The sequence below is a fragment of the Cucurbita pepo genome, chromosome LG20 (assembly GCF_002806865.2).
Source record: "Cucurbita pepo subsp. pepo cultivar mu-cu-16 chromosome LG20, ASM280686v2, whole genome shotgun sequence".
Lineage (NCBI taxonomy): Eukaryota > Viridiplantae > Streptophyta > Magnoliopsida > Cucurbitales > Cucurbitaceae > Cucurbita > Cucurbita pepo.
The window spans coordinates 7,402,054-7,427,754 of NC_036657.1; the positions used below are offsets into that span (position 1 = coordinate 7,402,054).

The 25,701-nt window shown below is 37.1% G+C and overlaps 4 protein-coding genes and 2 long non-coding RNA genes across 6 annotated transcripts in view; 4 read left to right on the forward strand and 2 right to left on the reverse strand.

Annotated features, from left to right (window-relative positions):
- Positions 1–208: 208 nt before the first annotated feature.
- On the forward strand, positions 209–625 carry LOC111783676. Its single transcript, XR_002813392.1, has 2 exons — positions 209–267; positions 352–625. It is a non-coding gene; the product is annotated as an uncharacterized LOC111783676 (long non-coding RNA).
- A 1,593-nt stretch (positions 626–2,218) lies between these two features.
- Positions 2,219–2,915, forward strand: LOC111782945. The gene is made up of 3 exons (XR_002813240.1): positions 2,219–2,298; positions 2,507–2,539; positions 2,621–2,915. It is a non-coding gene; the product is annotated as an uncharacterized LOC111782945 (long non-coding RNA).
- A 305-nt stretch (positions 2,916–3,220) lies between these two features.
- Positions 3,221–5,372, reverse strand: LOC111782943 (outer envelope pore protein 16, chloroplastic). The gene is made up of 6 exons (XM_023663798.1): positions 5,109–5,372; positions 4,962–5,013; positions 4,849–4,880; positions 4,646–4,679; positions 4,361–4,428; positions 3,221–3,686 (listed from the first exon to the last, which is right to left on the reverse strand). Exons 1-6 carry the CDS (start codon positions 5,220–5,222, stop codon positions 3,546–3,548), a joined length of 441 nt encoding a protein of 146 aa, XP_023519566.1. The 5' UTR covers positions 5,223–5,372; the 3' UTR covers positions 3,221–3,545.
- Positions 5,373–12,180: 6,808 nt separating this feature from the next.
- On the reverse strand, positions 12,181–15,235 carry LOC111782944 (glucan endo-1,3-beta-glucosidase-like). The gene is made up of 4 exons (XM_023663799.1): positions 14,699–15,235; positions 13,808–14,590; positions 12,854–13,193; positions 12,181–12,789 (listed from the first exon to the last, which is right to left on the reverse strand). Exons 1-4 carry the CDS (start codon positions 14,951–14,953, stop codon positions 12,659–12,661), a joined length of 1,509 nt encoding a protein of 502 aa, XP_023519567.1. The 5' UTR covers positions 14,954–15,235; the 3' UTR covers positions 12,181–12,658.
- Positions 15,236–15,525: 290 nt separating this feature from the next.
- LOC111782941 (methyl-CpG-binding domain-containing protein 5-like) lies at positions 15,526–18,520 on the forward strand. Its single transcript, XM_023663797.1, has 3 exons — positions 15,526–16,007; positions 17,717–17,830; positions 17,920–18,520. Exons 1-3 carry the CDS (start codon positions 15,588–15,590, stop codon positions 18,142–18,144), a joined length of 759 nt encoding a protein of 252 aa, XP_023519565.1. The 5' UTR covers positions 15,526–15,587; the 3' UTR covers positions 18,145–18,520.
- Positions 18,521–25,306: 6,786 nt separating this feature from the next.
- The window catches only part of LOC111783049 (probable serine/threonine-protein kinase PBL10), a gene marked incomplete in the record, with an annotated part of 4,141 nt that continues 3,746 nt past the window's right edge, over positions 25,307–25,701 (forward strand). Inside the window, 1 exon segment of the mRNA XM_023663926.1 lies at positions 25,307–25,406.

Here is a 25,701-nt window from a genome sequence, read left to right on the forward strand (position 1 = left end):
GCTCGATTAAATTTACATATGTCGAGCTGGGATTAAACAAATAACTCGAGATTTTAAAACGCATCCACTAACGAGAGGTTTTTACACCCTAATAAATAATGGTTCGTTCCCCTCTCCAACGTGTCCACTGGAGAGAATCATCGAGTCAGTTTAGCCATTTCGTTAAGATTCAGTTTACATAATCTTTACGTGTATGTATATACGATATTTTTCATTAAAACGTGTTCGTAATGTTTGCAGAACCATCACAGGCACCATCCTGAAGAAGTAAGTGATAATTTTGAGTAGTTTTCTTTTAGAAACATCATAAAAGCATCAAGAAATTGAACTTATAAACAATAAACCATGCAGGGATGGGTGCAGCTGTGGGAGTGGCTGCTCATGTGACCCATGCAACTGCTAAGTGAACAAGATGCCCAAACGACAACAACAAAGCTTCTTATCCATAGAATAAACAGAATTTGGTGTTCTTTTTCTTGTTCTTTTTCTTGAAATGTGTAGTGTGAAGTGAAGTGTGTGATGTTGCTTTGTTGTGTGGGTGGGCAATTGGGGTTCATATCAGCTCATCAAAGTTTCTATGTGTGTTTGAATTTATGTTTTATATCAATATTTGTTTCGTGTTGTAGCTTTCGTGTTCTTTTTTTTGTCTCTTAATCCGTTTATGAATTTAGTTTTTGTAGTTTCAAGCTGTGGGACGAGCTAAACTTCTCTTTATCGTTCGTTGCTTATTCTTCGATAGAAGGCTCTTAATATTCATTACCAATTTAAACATAGCTCAACTAACTAAAACATTTACATTCTCTGACGAAAAGGTCAAGAAAATGCAAACACATGCAACATGAATGAGACATATCATTTAAAATTGTATTCTCTTAGGTGGCCTTTAGTCCGGGAAAGTTGGATGTGTAGTACCTCTCCATACACGATTCATATGTGCGAGCGTGGGCCCACAAGGCGGGCTCGCACACCCCCTAGGCCTACTAGTCGAGTTAGCCCCTTTGGACTGTAGTTGGACACCCGAAGGTACAACGCCCGTTGTACACCATGCCAAGCATGTGGGTCATTTTAGTGCATCTGTACTCATCATAAATGGGAAGTATCTCGATGCATATAAACATACAATTACGTCGAAGTCCCCATACTTATTCCTCACAAATTACACTCGTTAATATGCATACATAAATCATTTGGATACATATCATAGCATGTCATAACGTGTCATTGCCAAACATATTCATAATACATCATAGCATCTCATAACATAACTGATCGTAACATGAATTGACATTTCATTTATAACACAACGTTATTTAGCGTATCATAAAGCAATACATATCATATCATCATACATCAAATATATCACAAATATGACACGTTCAAGACTACTAGACACATATGATCATATATAAACAAATTCTTCCAACAAATCGATAATAGATTTACTTACTTGGTTGGCCTAAGCTGAAACTACTACGACCTATTGGCTCGGTAAGAACTCTAACTAATTTAAAATAGTTAAAAGATATCTTAAATACGAACTTATCAGACCCAAATCGAATCATACCCTTCAGGTGGGGACCACTATGATTAATAAACTTCAATGGCCATAAATCTAAAATTTTAAAAAAGAGAAAGACCAAGTCAACACATGATCGACACCTAACCATATAATTTAATTTAATTTAATTATAAATCTAGTTTTTTAAAACTTGCAAGTTTGTATCTGAACTAACTTCCAATTTTATATTTAATAAATTTTTTAATTTTTTTTAAAGAATTATCTGATTAAATGATATAATAAATTTTATGTCTAATAAAATAATTATAGTACTAAAATTTATTTTATTTTAAAAATATTAAATTACAATTTTTTTTAATATTTAATATATTTTTTTAATATTAAATTATTACTTATACCAACTATATGCATAATTAAGCTGGTTGTCATTTCTTAAGGATTTTCCTAAAATACATGTAAATAAAAACAAAACATGTTGGAAACACTCGTATTTGGTCTTTATAAGATATAATAATTAATAATATGAATTAAATAAGGGAGAGGGTTTCCATCTTATGACTTTGGGAATTATTTAAATTAAACAAAGAGGTTCATAAGAGATAACGAAGTGTAGGTAGGAACCGTCCACGTGTACGGTGGATAATCAACACCAATTGGGTCCTCAAGAGCTCTATATAAACAGGAAACTTTTGATACTCAAAAACCAGAAAAACAATGGCTTCTGGCTGCAAATGTGGTGATAATTGCTCCTGTGGAGATAGCTGCAATTGCCTCTCTGGGTCTCTCTCTCTCTGTCTATATATATTTTTTTGTTAACCGTGCTCGACACGGTAGAACGAGCTTTATTATATGCATAGTCGTTTGTTCATATAAGTTTAAACGAGGAAATTAGAGAGAAGAACGAGAACGTGATTGTGTTCGTCGTTTCTTCTTCGCTTTGTGATTCGAATATATAATCATCCTCTTCTTTGTTTTTTATCTTTACAGGACCGTTAAAGAGACTACCTCCCTAATCAACATGTACGTAAATAGTTATGCGTTAAAATATAGATGAAAATAGTACGATAGTAATAGAAATTTTTTGTTTGGTATCGTGTGCAGGAACGACGGGTGCGACTGCTGCGACAGCAGCTGCTCGTGTGACGGGTGTGGCTGCTGCTGATGAGCGAGCTAGCTGGAGAGGAGATGGATGAAGCCCTTAAACAACAAAGCTTGTGAAATGGAATAAAGTTATGGATCAATATGCAAAGTTCATCTGTTTTTGCTTCTTTGTTTTGTACTTTGTTTGAGTCTATGATGGCTGCTTGAAATCTAGTGTGAAGAATTATGTAAGTGCTTTGTTGTGGGCTGTGGGTGCCTTGTTTTATATATCAAGATTGAGTTTGAATAACTTGAACTTACAAAGTCAAACCTATATTTAGATCGTCGGTTTTTGTAGCTCAACATGGCTATGAACAATCCCGACTTCTACAAACTCACTGAATCGACTTCTACAAACTCACTGAATCAACAAGCCCGTTTCAAACCCCTTTTAAAAGTTTACACCCGCTAAGGCTCAATTCAATTTTTTGAATTAAGACCCGGGAAGTGAATTAAAAAATGCTCCGCTCACGTTTTCCAAAACATCTCTCACACGGGACTCAAGATTTGAACTTACGTCGACGTTGTCCACGAAGTCCAAATCTTCCCTGACAGACTTGGTCAAGACAAATTAACATCATCATACATTAACAACAGAAAAGAAACATCACTTTCTTAAAAGTTTAAGCAATAAATTTGTTCCGTAAAACATTAAACTAAAGCTACGATTACAGCCTCAAGAACACATGTGGCTCTGATTGATGAAGAAAGAAGATATTTCTATCACTCTCTACTCTTTTTCCTTCATGTTTTTAAGGCTGCAACTCTACGAGAGACTAGTTATTCTGCAAAAAACTGAAAAGGTTTAGACTGAACATGATTCCATCGTCTTCAATCACCATACCTTCTTCTCAAGAGACATGAAAGTGCCTGGAAACCTCGGCGCTCAAGTAAGGTAGTTTATGAACTCTGCTGCAGTCGCAACAGCCCCTCCTGTAATTGCATCGATAACAATTTTGTCCCGGTTGCTGTTGCTCGCTGCCGATACCATAGCCCCCGTCAAAGCACCTCCAATCATGGCATTTTTCTGAAACAAGCTCAAACATTTAGATCCCAACACAATCAACCTATTGGTGATATGCCCGATTAGAAACCATGTAACAGTTCAAGCTCACTACTAGCCGATATTGTCCTCTTTGAACTTTCCCAAAGAGATTCCACTCAAGATTTTTAAAAGGCGTTTGCTAGGGAAGGTTTCCACACTCTCATAGAGAATGCTTCGTTCTCTCACATTTAACCCCCTTTCAGGACCCAGCGTAGCATAATCAATGACGTCACTCGTGTTCTAGGATGTTACAATATCTACTAGCGGTGGGCTTAGACTGTTACACTACATACTTCAGGGGAATTCTTGTTTGAAATAATACAGACAACTAAGGCCCCAGTTCTACAACCAGAAAGAAGCATTGATTCTCTTGTTGTAAAGATACAATCATTTTAATCAGAGGACTATTGTAAGTAACATTGATAATATATCTAGGATCTCGAGAAATTTTGTATCTGGGTTTGTATTTTCTTCTCCAATCTAGGATCAATACATTCTACAAGGTGAACCAACAATCCAGAACAGTAATGAGAGGCAGAAAATCAAACAGGACTTCGAAAATATTCCCAAATAAACACAGAGAACCGGAAGCAAAATCTAACAGAATTACTTGAACTTGATTTAAAGGATGAGTTTGAATTTATGGCAAAACATACCCAATCTCTTCTGCCGCGAATCCTTTCTACCCCGTACTCCATACCGACGTAAACTCCGGCCACGGTTCCTGCGTTCAAACAGAAAAAAATCCTTTACCCATCATTTCAAATGAAATATCACCATTGTTTCTGAAATTATGGCCAGATTTTCTAATCTCATAAGCTTAACTTCCAAGAACAATGAACCAAAAGCAAAATCTCATCAAATTGACTGAGGTTTACAGATGCTGAAACTCATTCACTAAGCTAAGTACTTCATTGAGGAGTAATGCGATCTATACTTACCCCAGTATGCACCTTCTTTACACATTTTCTTCAACTGCAATAGAAGCTAAGATTTATTAGCCGAATAGATCAAAAGACCATAAAGAATCTATCTGTTTCCTAATTACGCACTTTATGAACATTCTCAGAATGAAAATTTCAGCAATCAAAAGCCATAAACAACCAGACTCCACAAGTTGAGGCACGAAGCAAGAGACACTAACCGTGTTTTCAAAATTGTGACTAGAAATCGTTCCTGAAAAAACAAAACAACGCCATAAACCACTGCAGAAAGGAGGAAACCAATTTCTAGAACATGATACGCATCAACCAAAACCTTTTCTAACGACATGATACGCATCCTCGGCAGCCGCTCGGGTAGCCGCGACCTAGAAAGAAGAAACAGAACAGAACGCATTTAGATTATAGACGGAGCAAACGAAGAACAGAAAGAAAAATTCAGAAAAAACAAATTGAAACATACGGATCCGATCTTCAAGAAGCCATCAACGGTGAGGTTGAGGAAGGGGTTGCCCATGTCGATGACGACGTCGACCTTGGGCGTGGATAAGGAACCGACGAAGCCGGTGCGAGGCATGGTGTTGTTGTACAGACTGTGTGAGAGCGAGGGGATTGAATGTGGAGGATGGCGCTGAATGGATCCTTGAAGCTACAGAACAAGGAATTTGGCGCTCCAGATGGTTTGATTTTGTTGGGAGTGATTTTGTACTTGAATTTGGATTGTTCTTCTGTTCACCGTTGATTTGGCCTTTTTGTTGCGTGCCCCGAGGCGACACCTCCGACCCCGCCACTCTTGGCCGTTGGATGTTTCCTCATCCCATTACAATTTTCAGCCGTCCATATCTTTCCTTCAATTACAATTTTAGTATACCACTTTTATTTTTTTTATTTATTTAAAATTACATCTACACAATAAATAAATAAATATAAATAAATAAATATATATATATATAGGGCGAGATGTTCACGAGGTAGAGTGTGGACGGGGAATGCCCTTTTTCAATCCTCTACGAAATTCTCTATTTATTTTTTGGGGGATCGGGTCGAGACGTGAAATTGAGTGAGGACAATAATAAATAATATAGTTTTCGTCTCTGACCTCATTTAGCTAATTGATTCTTGTCTTTGACCCTATTTAGCTTATGGGAAACAATCAGTTCAAGTCGAGACGAGAGATTGAGCTAGGACAAGAACAAATAATATGTTCCTCGTTTATGACCCCATTTAACTAATTGAAAAAAATCAGTTCCGATCGAGACTAGAAATTGAGCTAGGACAAGAATAAATAATATAATTCTTGTAGGGACGTCTTTTTCATCTTTAATCTTTTAAGTATTTATTTAATTCTTAAATTTTACAAAATATCTTAAAATTTTTAATTTTGTGTAAAATAAATTTTCTGTCTCAGACACAAAATTAAAAAATTTAAAATTTTATTTAAAATTTTAAAGTTTAAAACTCCACAAAATTGAAAACACATTTAAAAATTTAGAATTTTTTAATTAAAAATATAGGTAAGTGAGCAGATTCGATTATGATTAAATAAAAATTAGGTTAAAATTAAAAAAAAAAATAGAATAAGAAATAAAAATTAAAGGAAGATTCCTTGCTTTAATGTTGGAGTGATTTCATAAATATTCCTTTCTTAACCTATGGGACTTCGTTCATATAAAAGTTGGTGGGAAAAAAAATGAAAGATAAAAAATATTTAATAAGAAATAAATAATAATTAAAAACTTAAAAAAAATAAAAATAATATTAATAGTAAATATTTAATGGAATTACTCTTTTCGATGGCACAACTACCAATTTTCAATTAATATAAGAATGGTCGAGGTGTGCAAAAAAACACGATCAACTCAACTTTAAATTATGAACTTATTTTGATTAGATTTGATTGGTTCTTGAGTTCCCTTAAAACTAAATTGAGTTGAAACGAACCAACTTGAATACTTAGTCTATAGAACAGGGGGGCGGGAATTCTTCCTCGAAGTGTTGCAGCCGTAGAAGCCAAGGACACAGACCAAGTTGGCCCAAATTGGCCTTGACTTCACAAACCTCCGTGGGTCCGTTGATGTCTTTGAGGGGTTCCATCATGAAAGATGGTCTCTTCCTCTTCCGCTCCACATCAAACTAGAGACGTCTATGTTACTTGTGAGGTCGGGGCACTCTGAGGACTCGCTCTAAATGGAAAGGGATTCTTAGGAACTTCCCATCTATATATATATAATTTTTTACTATATTAAGAAAATAAATAAAAAGTTTATATTGAAGTAACTAATTTTTTTAAAAGAATAATAAATGGAAAATTTTGAAATTGAAATCAAATTAGAATCAAATCCAAATCCATAAATTTAAGGGAGATATTTGGATAAAGTATGTTTGGTTGGTCGAGTCATTTATCAAATTTTAATTTTAAAAAAATAAATAGTGAATAAATCAAATATCAATTTATTTATTTTCAAACATTAAATTACGATTTACTATTCAATTTTAAAATACATTTTAAAAAATTACCCTCAAAATATTTTTTTAATTGTTTAGAAAAAAAATAGTTGGAAAAGAATTATGAAATAAAATTAAAATAAATATACGTATATAAATTATAAAATAATAATAAATTTGAGTCAGTTATGAACCAAATTAATTTTAGGTAAATCAATTCATAGAAATCATAGAAATTTTTATTCATTTGATCCGAATATCCAATCTAACCGTAGTAAATATTTTATTCAATAAAAAAATATAGCAGTAAATTCCTTTTGATATGCTCTTGGACAGATGAACTCGGTAAAACAGCACTAAAAAAAAAGTCACTTCTGTAATAAGGTAAATCTGCTTCTCTCCCGAACCTCGATAAATGAGCTTCTTTCTTCTTCTAGGTCATCATAAGAAACCGCCATTTTTTAGAAACACTAACTATCCCTTTTCTGCGTCTAATTTGGATGCCTCTACTTTCAACAAGTTTCTGATCGGGATCGTGGAACTCTTGCTCGAGAAGTAAGTAATTTGGTCCTTGTTTGGTCATAATTCTTCATCCAACCCTCAACTTTTAGAATGATAACTAGGGTTTAACCAATTACGAATTATTATTCTCCGATACAACACGAACCAAACAGCGACACAGAGGGCAACGACTCTTGATCCCCAACCACTGATCGATACAAATCTTATGGAAATAATGACCACAACGATCAAGAACTCCGCAAATCTCATCCTCTTCAAACCCTTCAATGCAAATGGCGCAACCGTCATCGGAATCGGCTTCCTCTGTCGTCTTGATGTCTTTGTAAGCGACCTTCATGACAATGGAGGCGGCTTCTTCCTCCGCCGTGTTTGGTCGAGGAGCTGCTGCTGCTATCGACGACTGTCGCCGCATAACCTCGGCCCGAAAACGAGCGAAGAGTCGCGTTGCATGGTTTGGTTGCTCAACATCGAGGGCTCTAGTTTGATACTGCATGAGGCGGTTGTGATAGCAACGAAACATGAAGATCGGCAAGAACACAATGATAGCAATGGCGCTCAATACTATGAGACCCATCAGCTCGTGGGACATATTGAGACTCATAGATGCCGTTGGATTTAGGAATGTTGCTGAAATCGTAGATATATATATATATCTTATCTCGGAATTTCAAATCCTTTTAGGATTTGGAATTGGCGTATTAATTTGCACAAATAATTTTTGATAATTTATGGTTTAAGATAAGATAGGATTTTATCTACTTTGAAATTTGAATTTGTGGCGGTACATCTCAAGCCCACTGCGAGTAGATATTGTCATTGTTGGAGCCCACTGCTAGTAAATATTGTCATTGTTGGGCTTATATTCTCCTTGTTGGAGCCCACTGCTAGTAAATATTGTCATTGTTGGGCTTAAATTGTCTTTGTTAGAGCCCAATGCTAGTAGATATTGTCATTGTTGGGCTTAAATTGTCTTTGTTGGAGCCCAGTGCTAGTAGATATTGTCATTGTTGGGCTTATATTGTCCTTGTTGGAGCCCACTGCTAATAAATATTGTCATTGTTGGGCTTATATTGTCCTTTTGGAGTAGTAGATATTGTCCTTGTTGGACTTATATTGTCCTTGTTGGAGTCCACTGCTAGTAGATATTGTCATTGTTGGGCTTATATTGTCTTTGTTAGAGTCTGCTAGTAGATATTGTCATTGTTGGGCTTATATTGTCCTTGGAGCCCACCGCTAGTAGATATTGTCATTGTTGGGCTTATATTGTCCTTTTGGAGTCTGCTGCTAGTAGATATTGTCATTGTTGGACTTATATTGTCCTTGTTGGAGTCCATTCCTAGTAGATATTGTCAATTGTTGGATTTCTTGGGTTTGTTGGGCTTTCCCTCGTGTACTTATCCTCAAGGTTTTAAAACACGTCTATGTTGTGCACGTAAATGGACTTTTGAACCATCATCGAATTTCAATTGATTTCTGGGTCACTCGAAATTTAACTCGTAAACTTCGTCTTCATGACTCATTTTCCAAAATTTTCGAACTTTTCTCTCTTTGCAAATCGGTTCCTCCAACAATCACTCGCATGTCTCCGACAACCTTTTATTTTTCGACCACACATATGAAACCTAAATAACATCAACAACCCGCGCGAGACATTTGTATATTTCCCCTCTAACCTTCGACATCCTAATACAGAGATTTGTTCATCTTTCGTTGAGCTTCTAACCACAACCTTCTGCACTCACAAGTTTGTCGGTTTTTTGTGATGCTGAGCATAAACGGAAATACTTGGATGGTTTGAGAGGATGAAACCGTAAGGTTATGTAGATGGTTTACCAATTTTTCTCCCGTAAAATCGACGACTCATTAAAAATCACAAGATCAAAAGTCGAATTTAATAGTTCTTAAAAGGTCTCAATTATTTTCTATAGCTCAACGTTAAATATGAAGAAAAAAATTTTAATTTGGAGAATTAATTTTTTAAAGTATTTTAGTTTTGAGCATTAACTTTGTTATTGATTTTTTCGGATTTTGTTTTTTTATTTATTTTAATTATCAGTTTAATTATTATTTAATTTTGGTGGAAGGGAATTTTAATCGAATTTATTATCATAGATACACACCTAATTTTTATTTAAATTTGGTGTTTTCCTTTTCCTAATCATATATATTCAAATTAGCCTGATTTAATAAAATTAACTTTATTCCAAAAAAATAATAATAATAAAAACTTCAAATTTAACTTACCTAAAAATATTTTCACATTAAAAATGTATAAATTTCCTTGCCCTAAAATTTCAATATACAAATTAGGTTAAATATTAAAGTAATTTGATTTTATTAGAATTATATCTTTAACTTTTAAGATTCAGGTTCATATGACTCAGATAACTTAATAAATTTAGATTATCAAACCAAATTCATAAGAATTGGATCGATATTTGATTTGAGATAATAATCGGTGCATTTTTCATCGAATTATGATCAAATTAATCAGATTCCGAATAATGTTCTGAAAATCGAATCATGATAAGATAAAGATAATATGAGTGATTAAATGGGAGTAGAGAGTAAACTCATTTTCAGCACTAAAAATTTGAAAAGAATGAGTCAATAAAGTGGATCCATAAACAACTACAACACAAACAAACTAAGATTCTCTGAACTAACAAATCAATCAGTTTTGATATTTCAAAATCATGATCCAAACTCAAACAGTTTGTTTCGATTCAAAAAAGGCTAATGATGAACAATGAACAATGAACAATGAACAAATTATACACAATTACGAACAAAAAAAAAAAACAAAAACAAAAAAATCTAAATCGCAAATAAATAAAAGAATGTTTCAAGAGCGATGAGCAAAAATGAAACGAACATGAACAGGGGAACGACAGAGAGGACAATGGCGTTCATTACGAAGCCATTGATCGATGCAAAATCGATGAAAAACGTGTTTGCATTTTGGAAGCATTCGACAAATCTCACCTTCTACGAATTCATCTAAGCAAATCGAACAATCCGCATTTTTCCCTACCATTCCTCGCTCTCCGTACTGAAACAGCCTCGTCGAAATCACCGCCGTCGCTCCTCCTCGATCCTCTCCAGAAGATCCTACCGCCGCCGTAGCCGCCGACCTTCCGCCTTCGATATCTCGGCTTCGATTCCAGTATTTATGTTCGTAATAGGTGTAAATGAAGTACATGATCGTCACCGCTAGAATCAACAGTCCGGCGAAATTTAGGAAGTCGAGATCCACAGTTGATAGAACGTCGACGGATAACTCCGGTGAAGGTGGCGGAGACATGGTTGTTATAGCCTATCGAGGAGATTGCCGCCTCTGGTTTTCACTGCCGCCGGAAAGATTCTGAGAAAATTTCCTGATCTTTTTCATTTGTTTTTAGTGATACGAATGAGATTCTTAGCATTCATCAGAGGTCTTCCTTCTATTGGGCTTCATTCATAACCAGAGCCCATCTTGTGGGCCCATTCCAAGCCCAGTATCTGTAAGGGTATTTATGTAATTATATAATTATATAATTTAAAACATATATATATATACACGTATAAATTCTTATTTAAGGGTATTTATATCATTATTTATTATACCATTTATGAAAAATCTTTAGAAAAAAAAAAATAATATCTCATTTTAAAAAAAATAAAAAGATCAATATTTTGAAAATAAATAATTTAATTTTAAAATATAATATATTTTTAAAACTAACTACAAATAAATTAAACTTTATCATAAAATATAAACTTCATCTTAAAACATTGTCATAAATTTACGTGTTTCAAAACATCTTTAAAACGACATAACGAAATATTAAATGAAACAAATAAGTATTAAAATTAAAAACATCATATTCTAACATAAGTTTAAGTACATGCATGTGTATGACTGTTGGATAATGAAAATCCTACATTGACTAATTTATGGAATGATCGATCATGCGTTTATAATCAAAGAATGATTGGCATGAGGCGTTTTGGGGAAGCCCAAAGCAAAGTCATGAGAGCTTATACTCAAAGTGGACAATATCATATCATCGTGGAGAGCCGTGTTCGTCTAACAATTTGCTATCCTCCGCGGACAAGCAAACCGCGACAGAATTTACCTCCATGAAAAGGATGATTCATTCGGATCGACATGAGAGAAATAGGTTGACCTCCTTGCTTCTCTCATGAGACAATGGAGGACGGGTGCCAATAGTTCATCTACTGGTGCCAACAAAAGGACTCACAGAGCCGAGATCACCCTTCATTGCTGGTAAGACCAGGAATCAATTAATTATTTTTTTTCAAATTTATAAAGAAAAAACGTTTGAAAATTCAAGATTTTGGAAGGTTCTGAGACCGCCGTACGACTTTCAACGNAATTAATTATTTTTTTTCAAATTTATAAAGAAAAAACGTTTGAAAATTCCAGATTTTGGAAGGTTCTGAGACCGCCGTACGACTTTCAACGCCGATGGGAATCATATTCCAATTCTATTATGCCTAAACTTTTTTTAATGTATAAACACATTTATTCCAAATGAAACTTTCCGAATTCCCTTTTTTTTCGCATAAAAACATTGAAAATCAATCAAATCTTCATCTTCCCCGTCTTCCCCATCTCCTCCGCCGCTGCCGGAATGTTTCAACTAACGATGAGGATAACAATCGCAAGCGGCTTCATGTTGGTGGCGGTGGTTTGTGCTCTAATGATTGCGTTTATGTTCATTTTTCATTATTTTTACCTTCAACCCCGCCGACAGATCCAAACCAGAGTCCACGACTCAGAATCAAACTATAACTCGCGAGGAGCACGGCGGCAGACAGAAGAAGATTCCCCGGCCGCCGCAGTGACGATCGGAGCTGCGCGATATGCATGGAGTGATTGAGAATTCCGGCCATTTTTCCGACTGTGCCGCCGCCGTGAAAATTAAGCGTAGAGGGAATATTTTTCATTGTTATTCAACTCCTCCAAGCTTTACATTAATTGAGTTTTGTATGTAAATTATAAAAAATAAAAAAAACACCAAATCTCACTTTTGTTTCAAATTAATAAAACACCGCCACACCAACCACCGCAATACATGCGAGCGCCACCGCCCCGATCATTCTACTGGTTATCGCCGCCGATTTTTCCGTTAACTTTTCTTCATCGAACGGGTAGCTGCAGGTCTCATAACCTGTAAATTCCATTGAAATGTTAACCGGAATTTAAAGGGAAGAAGAAGAAGAAGAAAATCTTACTGGGGTCGGCGGCGGCGAGGAGGGCGGTGTTGTTAAAGTCGCAGTTGAAATCATGGCGGCCGGCGGACTGAAAGTAAGCGTTCATGGCGTACGAAGCATGTGACCGGACCGTATTCGGATTGTAGCAGGACCCGCCGGCTTCTATGGGCCCACACTCCACTCCGCTGCTACACACGTAGTCAATATTCTTCTGCAACGCTTCATCTGNTCCGCTGCTACACACGTAGTCAATATTCTTCTGCAACGCTTCATCTGACACGTCCGTTTTCGGCACGCACCACTTCCTCCCCACATCCGACGGTTCTGGTGCCTGTGCGTTCGGAGACGTGGGCCCCATTGACTGTTACATTAAAATCAACGGTTTAGATCGTCTGGAATTCATTAAAAAATAAACAAACNTGACACGTCCGTTTTCGGCACGCACCACTTCCTCCCCACATCCAACGGTTCTGGTGCCTGTGCGTTCGGAGACGTGGGCCCCATTGACTGTTACATTAAAATCAACGGTTAAGATCGTCTGGAATTCATTAAAAAATAAACAAACATAGAAACGAAAGAAAAGAAAAGCAAATTGACTATATTGCCATGATAAAAAGAATAAAATGGAGGGTAGTTCCGTCCAAACAGAAAAAGAACACGTGGCTTTTGCGTTCTTGGACAGCTGGCTTGCTACGACTCCTACGCGTCCATTTTTTATTGGTTAGCAAAACAACAAGCTTACAGGTAGAGCAATAAACCAATTAGGAATTAACACGTGTACTACGCGTGTGCTTGATGTACATTTACTAGAGTGCCCCCTCCGTATTCGGACCTCAGTCCGGTAAAGGCTGTATGGGTTTTTTCTANTGTACTACGCGTGTGCTTGATGTACATTTACTAGAGTGCCCCCGCCGTCTTCGGACCTCAATCCGGTAAAGGCTGTATGGGTATTTTCTGCAAGGAGAAGCGGTTTACCGGTTGGTTCAGGAGGATGCCGACGTCGTAGACCGGAGTTAGATCGGGTTTGAATAGGCCGTAGTTCCTCTCAGAAGCCGACGGTTTGAGATTCTCGTTGAAAAGAGCGAAGACGTAAGTTTCGAAGGTTCTGTTCGGCATCAATGGCGTTCCGATACCGGAGTTGACAAGCTTAACGAGATTCCGGTTGTACGAAATGGCGTTCTCCATGCTCACGCCGGGTTGATTTGGGTCGCCGGCGGAGGGCCAACCAGTCTCCGCCACCACGATGTCCACGTCGCCGTAACCGAGCTTCTTCATCGCCGAGTAAACCGCATCCAGCTGCGCGTCGAACATGTTCGTGTAGTGCATTCCAGTGACGTTGTCGAAAACCCCGGCGTTGGGCTTGAACAGCGCGAAGTCCAGCGTCGCCGGTCTGAAACTAAAAAAGGGGTACGGATTCACCATGAACGGCGTCTTGGTCCGACGGTGAAACTCGAGGATCGGAGCAAATATGACACGGTCGTACCCCCGCCGGAACCGCCCGTTACTCGGCGGCTCCGACGCCGACAAAATGCCCAAGGAATGAGGGGTTGAAACCTTAATATCAGAGATATTCGCGAGCCTCAGAGCGGAATGTAAAGCCTTCATCGCCGGGAGCATATGCGCTATGAGATTCTTGTCGGAAGTGGCGAGAATCTCATTCCCGACGGCGATGTAGTTGATCAGAGTGTTGGGGTAAAACGGAAGAACGTTAATGGCGACCCAAGACTGAGCGGCGGGGAGTTTGGCGAGGGTTGGAATGTCACCGTTAACGACGGAAATAGTAAGGGCAATGCCGGTGCCGGCGAAGGCACGAAGGATATCGGGATTGGCGTCAAAGATCTTGACGNGTTTGGCGAGGGTTGGAATGTCACCGTTAACGACGGAAATAGTGAGGGCGATGCCGGTGCCGGCGAAGGCACGAAGGATATCGGGATTGGCGTCAAAGATCTTGACGCGATCGATGGAGGTTTGGGATTTGAGGAAGGCAGCGACCTGGGACGGCGGAGGGAGGTTGTCGGCAACCGTGCCATAGTTGACGCCGATGGAGTAGGCGGCGGAGTTAAGTCGGAAGAAGAGAGAGAAGAGGCTGAGAAGGAGAGGGAAAAATGGAGAGGAAGCCATGGGAGAGTGAAAAGTGGAACAGAGAAGTTACAGAGGGGCGGTTTTTGAATCAAGGAAGAAGAGACGTGGCCCCCACGCATCGAGGGATTCGTTTGGGCCCTTCATCGGCCCATTGATGAATAAAAATGGGCTTTGAAGCCCAATTATGAATTATGAATTTTTGTAACGTTGAAGTTGGGCCAGGCCCATAATAAATGGAGAGAAGTAAAAGAAAAGTGGCGGTTTTTGAATCGTTTTAAGAGAACGAGAAAGGATGACGAGAGGTGGGCCCCACGCGTCTAGGGATTCTCTTGGGCCCACTAAGNCCCATAATAAATGGAGAGAAGTAAAAGAAAAGTGGCGGTTTTTTAATCGTTTTAAGAGAAGGAGAAAGGATGACGAGAGGTGGGCCCCACGCGTCTAGGGATTCTCTTGGGCCCACTAAGGGCCCATTTATGACTAAATATTTGGGCTGTTATCAAATGAATAAAGTAAACGGGCTTTAGGCCCAATGAGGAATTTTGAATTTTTGTAACGTTGAAGTTGGGCCAGGCCCATAATAAAAGTGGGAGCCGCAATAAATAATCCCCCCGTCTTCTAACGTTCACTTTCCCTGTTTGCTTCTTCGTCTTCGTCTTGCAAAGCCCCGACCCACATGTCTGCTTTCGGAACTTCGATATCGGACCCCGACTGGCCCCGCCGAGATCCGACCCGATTCAACTTGCCTTTCTCCAACCACCTTCCGCCGGACCCTCTCCTCGACGCCGGCTCCTTCATCGACTCCTCCGCCGCCCGATGTGGAACCCTTCCTTCTTCCCCTAACCACTCCCGAGATCTTGACCTGAATCATCGCAAGAAGGCGGAGACCTCTTCCACTCTCCGATCTCCATTCCGCGATGACTCTCTCAACGCTGGAAATGGAGATTCTCCCGCAACTAAGAAGCTCTCGGGCTCCAGAGGGACTGACGCGTCTCCGAAATCCGCTTCGTCCGAGAAGCCTAATTGGTTGCCGCCGGGCTGGATTATGGAAGATAGAGTTCGCACCTCTGGTGCTACAGCTGGAACAGTCGATAAGGTGAATTGATTCCTTCTCTTTTGACTAGTATCATTTCGATGTTGAATTTTGAGTTCCTTTTCTTGACTGGCGTTCTTGAGTTTTGGAAGATCGTGTTCAAAGTGGAGATGAGTCAGTTTTGGTAATTGTTCGACCATGCAAGCAATATTCTGTTCCATGGCTCTGGTTACTGAACTTCTCTATGCAATTTAATGTCCGATGATAGAACAGGGCTTTACCGTCGCTGGAATTTTTTTTCTTCTACTCTAGCCGTTGGACTCTTGGTTTAGAATTTCTACCAGTCAGGAATGATTTTTCGGATGAAAACATGAACCAATTAGAGAAATTATCATTGTTTACTGAAAATGATCTTTTGTTTTTGCTTCGAGGAGTTGGTTGTAGTAGCATTCCCTAGTCGATTGTTCTCTCATCAGTTATGGGAAAGAAGAACTGTATCAAGTAGTAAAGGGTTTAGTAATTACTTCTGGAATGTGATCATCCGAAAAATGAATCACTACCTAAATTCTCTGTCGTATTGATGGGGATTGCAGTTTTAGTTACCTGATTGGGAATTTTGAAGTTCCGTAGGAACAAGTAAACTACAAGAATTCATTTCCTTCCTCTCTAAATTTGTTTAGGGAATTCATTTTTCATTTATTTGGTATAGTATTTAAGTATGTCCATGATTTCGAGTGAGTTCATCTGACAATCCGAGTGATTCCGTCGTGCAGTTACGATATCGAACTTTCTTAGTCCTTTTCTCTGGATGGTGAACAAGCCTCGACGAACTTTGATATAGACTTAGGTGCTTCTTTGGATTTTGGAACTCTAGCTACTTACCATTTATATGAAATCAATTAGCATAACAGAGCTTGGTTGATTAGGATGGAGACTATCATTGGAAAAAGAATAACAAAAACCTCCACTGTTATGTTAGCCTGTTCATAAATGATGAGGTTCAAATTGTAGGATAGTATTTGGAACTGCCCAAGCCCACCGCTAGCAAATACTGTCTCTTTAGCCCGTTACGTATCATTGTCAGCCTCACGATTTAAAACGCGTCTACTAGGTAGAGGTTTCCATACCCTTATAAGAAATGTTTTGTTCCCTTCTCTAACCAATGTGGGATCTCACAATCCACCCCCTTAGGGCCCAACGTCTTGCTGGAACACCGCTCGGTGTTTGCTTTGATACCATTTGTAACAACCCAAGCTCCTGCTAGCAAATATTGTCCGCTTTGGCCCGTTACTTATCACCTTTATAAGGAATGTTTCGTTTCCTTCTCCAACCAATATGGGATCTCACCTCTGTATGCATGAGGGTGTACAGAGGTGAATAGCTCTTGACTCCATACTTGGACTGTTGCTTGGTGCTTGATATATGATGCTTCACTAAGAATCATGTTTGAGATGGATTATACCTTAACTTTGTATTCATATATAGCTCTGTTTAAAAGCACATTGACATTGTCAATAGACAAAACAAATGCAAGCAATTAAGTACGGTCACAAGTACCATTTAGCATTTAATGATTGACTACGAGTTCGAGTGTCGTTTGAATTGAGTGTTCTTTTTTTTTTTTCATGTCATGTTGAATTAGTTGGGAGCATGCTTGGGCCCATTTATTTCTTGAGATTCCCCTTTCTTATTATCCTGCTTTACATATTTATTAAACAAACAAACAGTAGAGAATGTCAAAGGAATCTAATCCATCCTCATGTTTCTTGCAGTACTACTTTGACCCAGTTTCAGGTCGTCGATTCCGGTCTAAGATTGAGGTTCTTTACTTTCTGGAAACAGGAACATTAAGGAAACGTAAGAAATCGTTAGATGGTAATGGGACGGTGAGTCGAAAGCTAACATTCCTTCTTTTGCACCCAATGGGATATTCAGACCTTCTCATACGTTTTATCGCTTCGATTTACAATTGCAGTCTGCTGACGGCCCCGAAGAACCCAAGAACAAAAAATCTTCCAACAATGCTAAATCTGCTCCTTTAAACTTTGATTTCTTCAATGTGCCTGAAAAGGTTGAGTGGGTTCTCACAGACCCTTCTCAGGAGGCTTGGACGCCGTTCATCAACAACGAGAAAGTACCCCAATCTACTAAACGCGAATGGGTAGCAGCATTTAAACTCCTCAGCCGATCAAAAGCTTGAGGTTTGAAGGCAATTTCATCCCTTTTGGACACTGTTTGGGATACCCATTCAGGTCAGAACCGTCCTCCCTCCCTCTAATGGCTTCCTATCTCCAATTCTTTTGGTCTTTTTTTTGGATGGAGCAGGTGAGGTTGAGGGGGAAGTGTTGTCAAAACCAGATTTGGTTAGAAAAAAAACATGAATCTATCGAACTGACTATGTCTTGGACTGTGAAGAAGTGATCAATTTGTGTAGACGAGGGGCGGCTGAGTTCATTATGAATCAAATGTATTTGAACGAGGAGCTATTTCATTTTGGTTCTTATGGTATTGCTCTTCATTTTGATATAGATCTGGATTTGTTTTATGATTCAATGTTCATAATTTTGTGGTGATAATTTTGATGTTGTTCGTAAGTTAATTCCCTTTTTTTTTTTAAATAAAGTTTGAGGAAAGATTCATTTTGCTTACTGTTCTTGTAAATCTTAACCTTAGATTTTCAATTTCACCCAATTAACTCCTAAACTCTTGATTAAGGGTGTAATTAATACTCTTAATTAAGGTAACATTCCTTTTAAGAGTTGAGTTAATTTGTCGCAAGGGGTTTGATCATTTATTAGCGTGCTAACTGGACCTAGAGTGCTTGAAAACTTATCACTCTCTCGTAAGATGTTGAGACCGTGTCATATTACACGAAACTTTCGCTTATTCTATAATGTTGTCACCTAGCAGCCCACCTAGAAGAGCCACTCACTCTTAGCCCACCTAAAAGAGCGTATGAAAACTTATTACTCATTCGTAAGAGCGTTGAGGCTATGACATGTTGCACAAAGCTCTTGCTTTCTTTATAGTGTTATCACACAGCAGCCCACCTAGAAGCGCCGCTCGTTCTTAACCCACCTAAAAGAATGCATGAAAACTTATCACTACCTCGTAAAGGTGTTGAGGCCATGACATGTTACATGACGCTGTTGTTTATTCTATAATGTTTTCACACAACAACCTACCTAGAAAAGTCACTCGCTCTCAGCCAAAAGAGTGCGTGAAAACTTATCACTCCCTCGTAAAGGCATTGAGGCCATGACATGTTACACGAACCTGTCGCATACTCTATAATGTTTTCGCACAGCAGCCCACCTAGAAAAACCACTCGCTCTCAGCTAAAAGAGCGCGTGAAAACTTATCACTCCCTCGTAAAGGCGTTGAGACCATGACATGTTACATGAAACTGTTGCTTACTCTATAATGTTATCACACAACAACCTACCTAGATGAACGCATGAAAACTTATCACTCCCTCGTAAGGACGTTGAGACCATGACATATTACACAAAACTACCGCTTTCTCTATAGTGTTCTCACATAGTAACCCATCTAGAAGAGCGCATGAAAACTTATCATTCCGTCATAAGGGTATTGAGACCATGACATATTTACACAAAAATGGTGTTGTCACACAGCAGCCCACCTAAAAAAGCCACTCGTTCTGTGGTGTTGTTGCCTTAGATAAGCATGTCCACCTATTACTTCCGATCAACCGTCCACTCGAAGGACCGAACATAGATTAAAACAAAATAAAAATTTGTATTTTGACAAATATAATTTTACTTATAAATATGTTTTTTTTTTTAAATTAAAAAAAAAATGTTGGGTAAAACCTACTATATAATATATTACCATTAATTCACTTCATATAAAATGTCAACAGAGTTGGTCAATCTTTTTGGCCATTCTCATAATCTCCAATTCAATCACCTAAATTGGTCCTTTTATTTTCATTTCAATAATCTAAACTTTTTGACTCTTTCCATGTTTTTTTAGAACAATATTTATTTATTTATCTATTTTTCAATATATATTGAAAATGGTAACATATTCCAATAATTTATTTTTACCGGTTGACTTTTACTAGTTCAAAGGAGTAATTATCTCTCGATTTATCACAAACGAAAACAATTTTACCAGCTTTGAAAATAATTACCATTAATGTTATTTTCGTATAGCAATATTTTTTTAAAAGGAATTTCTACTTTTTTAATTATGGATTAACGCGTTTCAATCAAAATAAAATTGCAATATTAATGTTTATTTGTGTTCAAAATAAAAGCAAAAGGACTTCAAAATGCAATATAAAAGTAAAAATAAAATAAAATAAAGGGGAAAAAAAAGGGAAAAAGGGTTTTAAAAAGTATTATTCTTTTCAACCAATTAATGATTATTTGAGGAAATACCCAAAACTTTAAATAATAATAATAAATAATAATAATATTATTATTATTAAATAAATAATTTTTGTATTTTGTTTTTCTTTTGGTGGGTGGGGGATGGAAAAGACATTTATGTTGACTTTTGTCCTGCTTGAAACCTTATCAACAACGTTAGGTATGCTTTGTTTGTATGTTTTTTTTTTTTTTTTAATAATTATTTAATGATATTTGCAAATATTGGAAAATGTATTTATGAAAAATTAGTCAAATCCAATAAATCATATTTGAAAAAAAAGAAGTCTAATTAGTCAACTATCGAGTAATTTAATATTTGAAAATAATTCAATTCTATAAAAGAGAGGTATATAAATGAATGAGAGGAATTTTAAAGATAAGATAGCTAAGAAAGACTTAAAAAAAATTTAAAGTCAGCTGCTTATACCAATAAGGTGCACCTTCTTTTTCGATGGCTTAATTCTAGGGACTTCGTGATTAAACGTGCTTTACTTCGAGCAATTCTATGTTAGGTTATCTCTTAGAAATATTCCTAAGATGCATGTGAGTGAGGACAAATTATGTTTGAAGGGCTCGTGTTGGTCTGTGGGGATAGCCTTCACTTTTAAGAAGTGAGGAGTATGTAACGTGACCATGTAGTAGGGAATGCAGGAGTGTAACAACCCAGATCCACCGCTATCAAATATTATCTTCGTTGGGCTTTCTCTTTCGGGCTTCCCCTCAAGGCTTTAAAACGCGTCTGCTAACGGAAGGTTTCCACACCCTTATAAATGGTGTTTTGTTCTCCTCCCCAACCAATGTGAGACATCACAATCTACCCCCCTTCGGGGCCTAGTGTCCTTGCTGGCACTCGTTCCTTTCTCCAATCGATGTGGGACCCCCTCCAAATCCACCCCCCTTTGGGGCCAGCATCCTTATTGGCACACTGCCTCGAGTCTACCTTCCTTCGGGTAACAGCGAGAAGGCTGGCACATTGTTCGGTGTCTGACTCTGATACCAATTGTAACGACCCAGATCCACCGTTAGTAGATATTGTTCTCTTTGGGCTTTCCCTTTCGGGTTTCCCAGACGCATTTGAAAGCCTTGAGGGGAAGCCTGAAAGAGAAAGCCCAAATAAAACAATATCTGCTAGCGGTGGGTCTGAGTCGTTACAAGGAGAGTGGTGAGGTCATCCAAATTTTGAATCTTGATCCGAATCTTAGGCGGGTCGTTACAAATTTGGCAGCTAGATGACACAGATCAAGTAGATGGGACCTCATGGCTCATAGCCATTAGACGAAGGTCGGCACGGTCACTTATTTGTTCCCGACAGTGAGGTGATCAAGAGGAAAGTACTAAAAAGGCCCATGAATATCCTTATATAGTGCACCTCGATGGAACAAAGATGTATCAAGATCTAAAGGTATAGTACTAATGATCAGGAATGAAAAGAGATATCGCGGAGTATGTAAGCAAATACCTAACGTGTCATCACAGAAAAAGAGTTACCTTTCACTAATAAAACTCTTTCACTGATAATTTGTAATATTAAATGATTTAAGACTTGGGGTTGGTTGAAATTAATATAGTTAAAACAGTTGTTAAAGACTATTTTCATGATTTTTACCTAAAATGACAAAGATATGTTTGACAATAATAATAATAATAATTAAAGAGCAACTATATAAGTATATGTTTTAATTTTTGTATGGAGAATGAGACAAAGATATTTATGGACATAATAAATTCCCCCAATTATTATTATTATAAGTACATGTTTTTGAAACAAGAATTTTTGTCCCATATGTTTGTGTTACATCATCCATCCAACCATATGACACACCTATTGTTTTGCATTAAATGTTATTCCTAATCCAAATAATGTCTATTTATAATTTTAAAGTATTATATTTTCTAGTTTATTATTTTTATTCTTAAATTTTAGATTTACATTTCTTACAAGAGCGTGAAAATCTCTCCCTAGACGACAATACGTTACAAGTCAAAGCAGACAATATCTACTAGCCGTGGGTTTAGGCTTTTACTTGAAATGATGTTAGTATTGGCCGTGTAATGACGAATTTTCCTTTCGAGCCTTCCCTTCAATGTTTTCACGCCCTTACAATGAATGTTTCGTTCCTCTCTCCAACTAATGTGGGGTCTCACGATCTACCCTCTTGGGAGCCAGTGTTCTCACTAACAGACCGTTTAGTGTCTGGCTCTGATAACATTTGTAACCGCTCAAGCCCACCACTAACACACATTATCCTCTAGATTTAGCTTGAATTTCGGTCGCATTATGCACGTCTTTCATTTAGAGCTAACCCTTTACCGAAAAGTTCAAACTCAAAGATCCCAATTGATACACGTTACGACCCGAAAACCGAGCTAAAGGGGACCCAATCAAATTCAATAATTCCTTACACCCATAACACTAGAGGCTGCTGAATTTGAATACCGTTTTCAATTATTGGATATGCTGTGCTTATAAAGGTTGGTCGGCCGCCTCACAATCACCAATTAATGCCATCCATCAAAATCAAACAAAATTTAAAATAAAATCATTTTAATTGCATTTTACGTCTAAATTTATAATTCCTTCCCTTCTAAAATCTATTTTAATCTTCAAATTTAATAATTATATTCGTTATTATCTCGGTTTCACAAATATTTTTTTACGTAAAACAATCTTAATCTTTAGTTTAACGATCTAAATTTTTGTTGAATCAAGGAAATTAACACCTCTGTATACAAAATTTAGATCAATAAGAAACGTGTCATAATTAGGTTACCTCCTAATATAAAAAAATTTAGAGTCTAGTTCTAAATACAGTCACTCATATGCAATTTATCACACAAATTATTTAAAATTTAAGGGCGAAAATATCAATTTGAGAGCTGAATTTCATTTATTTATAATTTGTTTTTTTATATATCAATTATGTGCGTATTTATAGTCTCCTCACAAAAGAAACCTTCAGCCCTTCAAATGTTTACGAAAGAGAAGTTCTGACCATCATTGATAAGTTTGTAACCTCCCAATACTCTTCAAATACCCACTACAAGAAGAAGTTATTGTGAGATCCGACATCGGTTCGAGAGGGAAGCGAAACATTCCTTATAAGAGTCCTAACATAAATGTTTTAAAATCGTGAGACTGACGACCATACGTAACGGGCCAAAGCGGACAATATCTAACACTCCACTATCCTTCAAATGCCCACTGTTATTTATGGTAGCCCATTTCAAACTTGCAAATGTTGACTTCCAAATCTCCAAATCATCCTTCCTCACTCCACACTCGAGTCAGCTTACAACACATAAAATGGAGGTTAAATTGAGTCTATTCAATCTTATAGATGAATAATGAAAGCTGGCTGAATTTTTTCGTCTTGAATCGTGTAATAGGTCCACTAGAAACTTATGGAACACCGTAATTCTTATTTAAAATTTTTAAGGTTGTAAAATATAATAAAAGTACAAATAAGAATAATTCTTCTTTCTTCTAGATTATCTATATATATATATATATATTTTGACCACAACAATAAAGACTCTGAATATATAATAAACTCGCAAACTTGTATTTTGGCTAAAAAAAAATAAAAATAATAATTAAAAAAATCGTTTAAAAAGTTTCGTTAATACTTAATTTTTTTTAATAATTTATGAATTATACATTCAAAACATATTTTTATTAATTTATTCGTTATTTTTCTTAAACTTTGTGATATGAAGCAAGAGACATCAATCATACAATATACTCCAATGAAGATGTGAAGAAAATATTGTTGAAATTATCACAAGATATTTCAATTCATGCCACATTGAACAAAAATGAAGTTTCATGTTATAAATTTTGGATAGATTACCATTTAAAGTAATTTAAAGTTATTGTATTTCATTATTATATTTTAAGACTTTTATTTACTTTAGGTTACAATTATTTAGGTTAATTATGGTCGAATGTTACACTCTTGAAATGTCCTTAATAGTTTCATTTTGAGGCGATATAAAGACATGTATGTTATATTTGTAAGTAGATTTGGAAAATACAGTAAAAGAAGCGCTTTCCTTTAGCCAATGGCTAACTTTCTTCGCAATTACATGTAGTTTAGGTTGCATGTAGAATTATGCAAGTTCGACATGATCAATGTTGCTTGTGGAGTGATTCGAATCTCAAACAAATGTTTTAGCGTTGAGATATTTGATCAATAAGAATCATTCAAGCTAGACACGATCGATCGCTTTCCTTTAGCCAATGACTAACTTTCTTCGCAATTCTATGTAGTTTAGGTTGCATGTAGAATCATTCAAGTTCGACATGATCAATCTTGCTTGTGGAGTGATTCGAATTTCAAACAAATGTTTTAGCGTTTAGATATTTGATCAATAAGAATCATTCAAGCTAGACACGATCGATCGCTTTCCTTTAGCGAATGACTAACTTTCTTCGCAATTCTATGTAGTTTAGGTTGCATGTAGAATCATTCAAGTTCGACATGATCAATCTTGCTTGTAGAGTGATTCGAATCTCAAACAAGTGTTCTTGCGTTGAGATATTTGATCAACAAGAATCATTCAAGCTAGACACGATCGATCTTGCTTGTAGAGTGATTCGAATCTCAAACAATGTTCTTGCAATGATTTACACGTATCACTTTGATTAAAAAAAATTAGATCATTTAGTTATTTAAAATAAATATCTTATACTAAATTACAAAACAGAACACACGGTTATTAGATGGTAAAGTCAGAGCATTGCAGTGATGAATGATCAGTGATGTTGTCAATTCCATGGGTGGAGAACGTGGGGCCGATGACTGACCTGTGACCGCCATTGTTGCAAGTTTCTCCACCTTCAACCCTCTCCCACTCCGTCATTCTTTATTCTTTCTCACTATCCAACAAATTTTCCTCAATTTTCCCGGTCAAAGTAGTCCCTCAACTCCTTCTCTAATAAATTTTCAAAGATTCCGTCGCAATTCGATTCCACCCTTTTGAATGTTTCTTTCCATTTCCTATATCTGTCTCCTCACCTCCGATTCTCGGCGGGCTCTGCGTCTCTGGACCGAACAAACTGGTAATCGATTTTACTCCCTCCTCTGATCATTGGGTTTTGGGGATTTTCGTGTTCTTCCTGTTTTTGTTCTTGTTTATGCCCTAAGAACATGGATTCTGAATCTGGGTTTGCATTCCAAGTGTTTGTGGACGGTTTTTACTCGTTTTGAGCAATACCCATCTCTCTAAACTTGTGATTCTTCAACTTATTGCTTGAATTTCTTGCTGTAAGCCGCTGAATTCTGTGAGATTTTGGTAACACTGGTAATCGAATTTACCCCCTCCTCTGATCATTGGGTTTTGGGGATTTTTGTGTT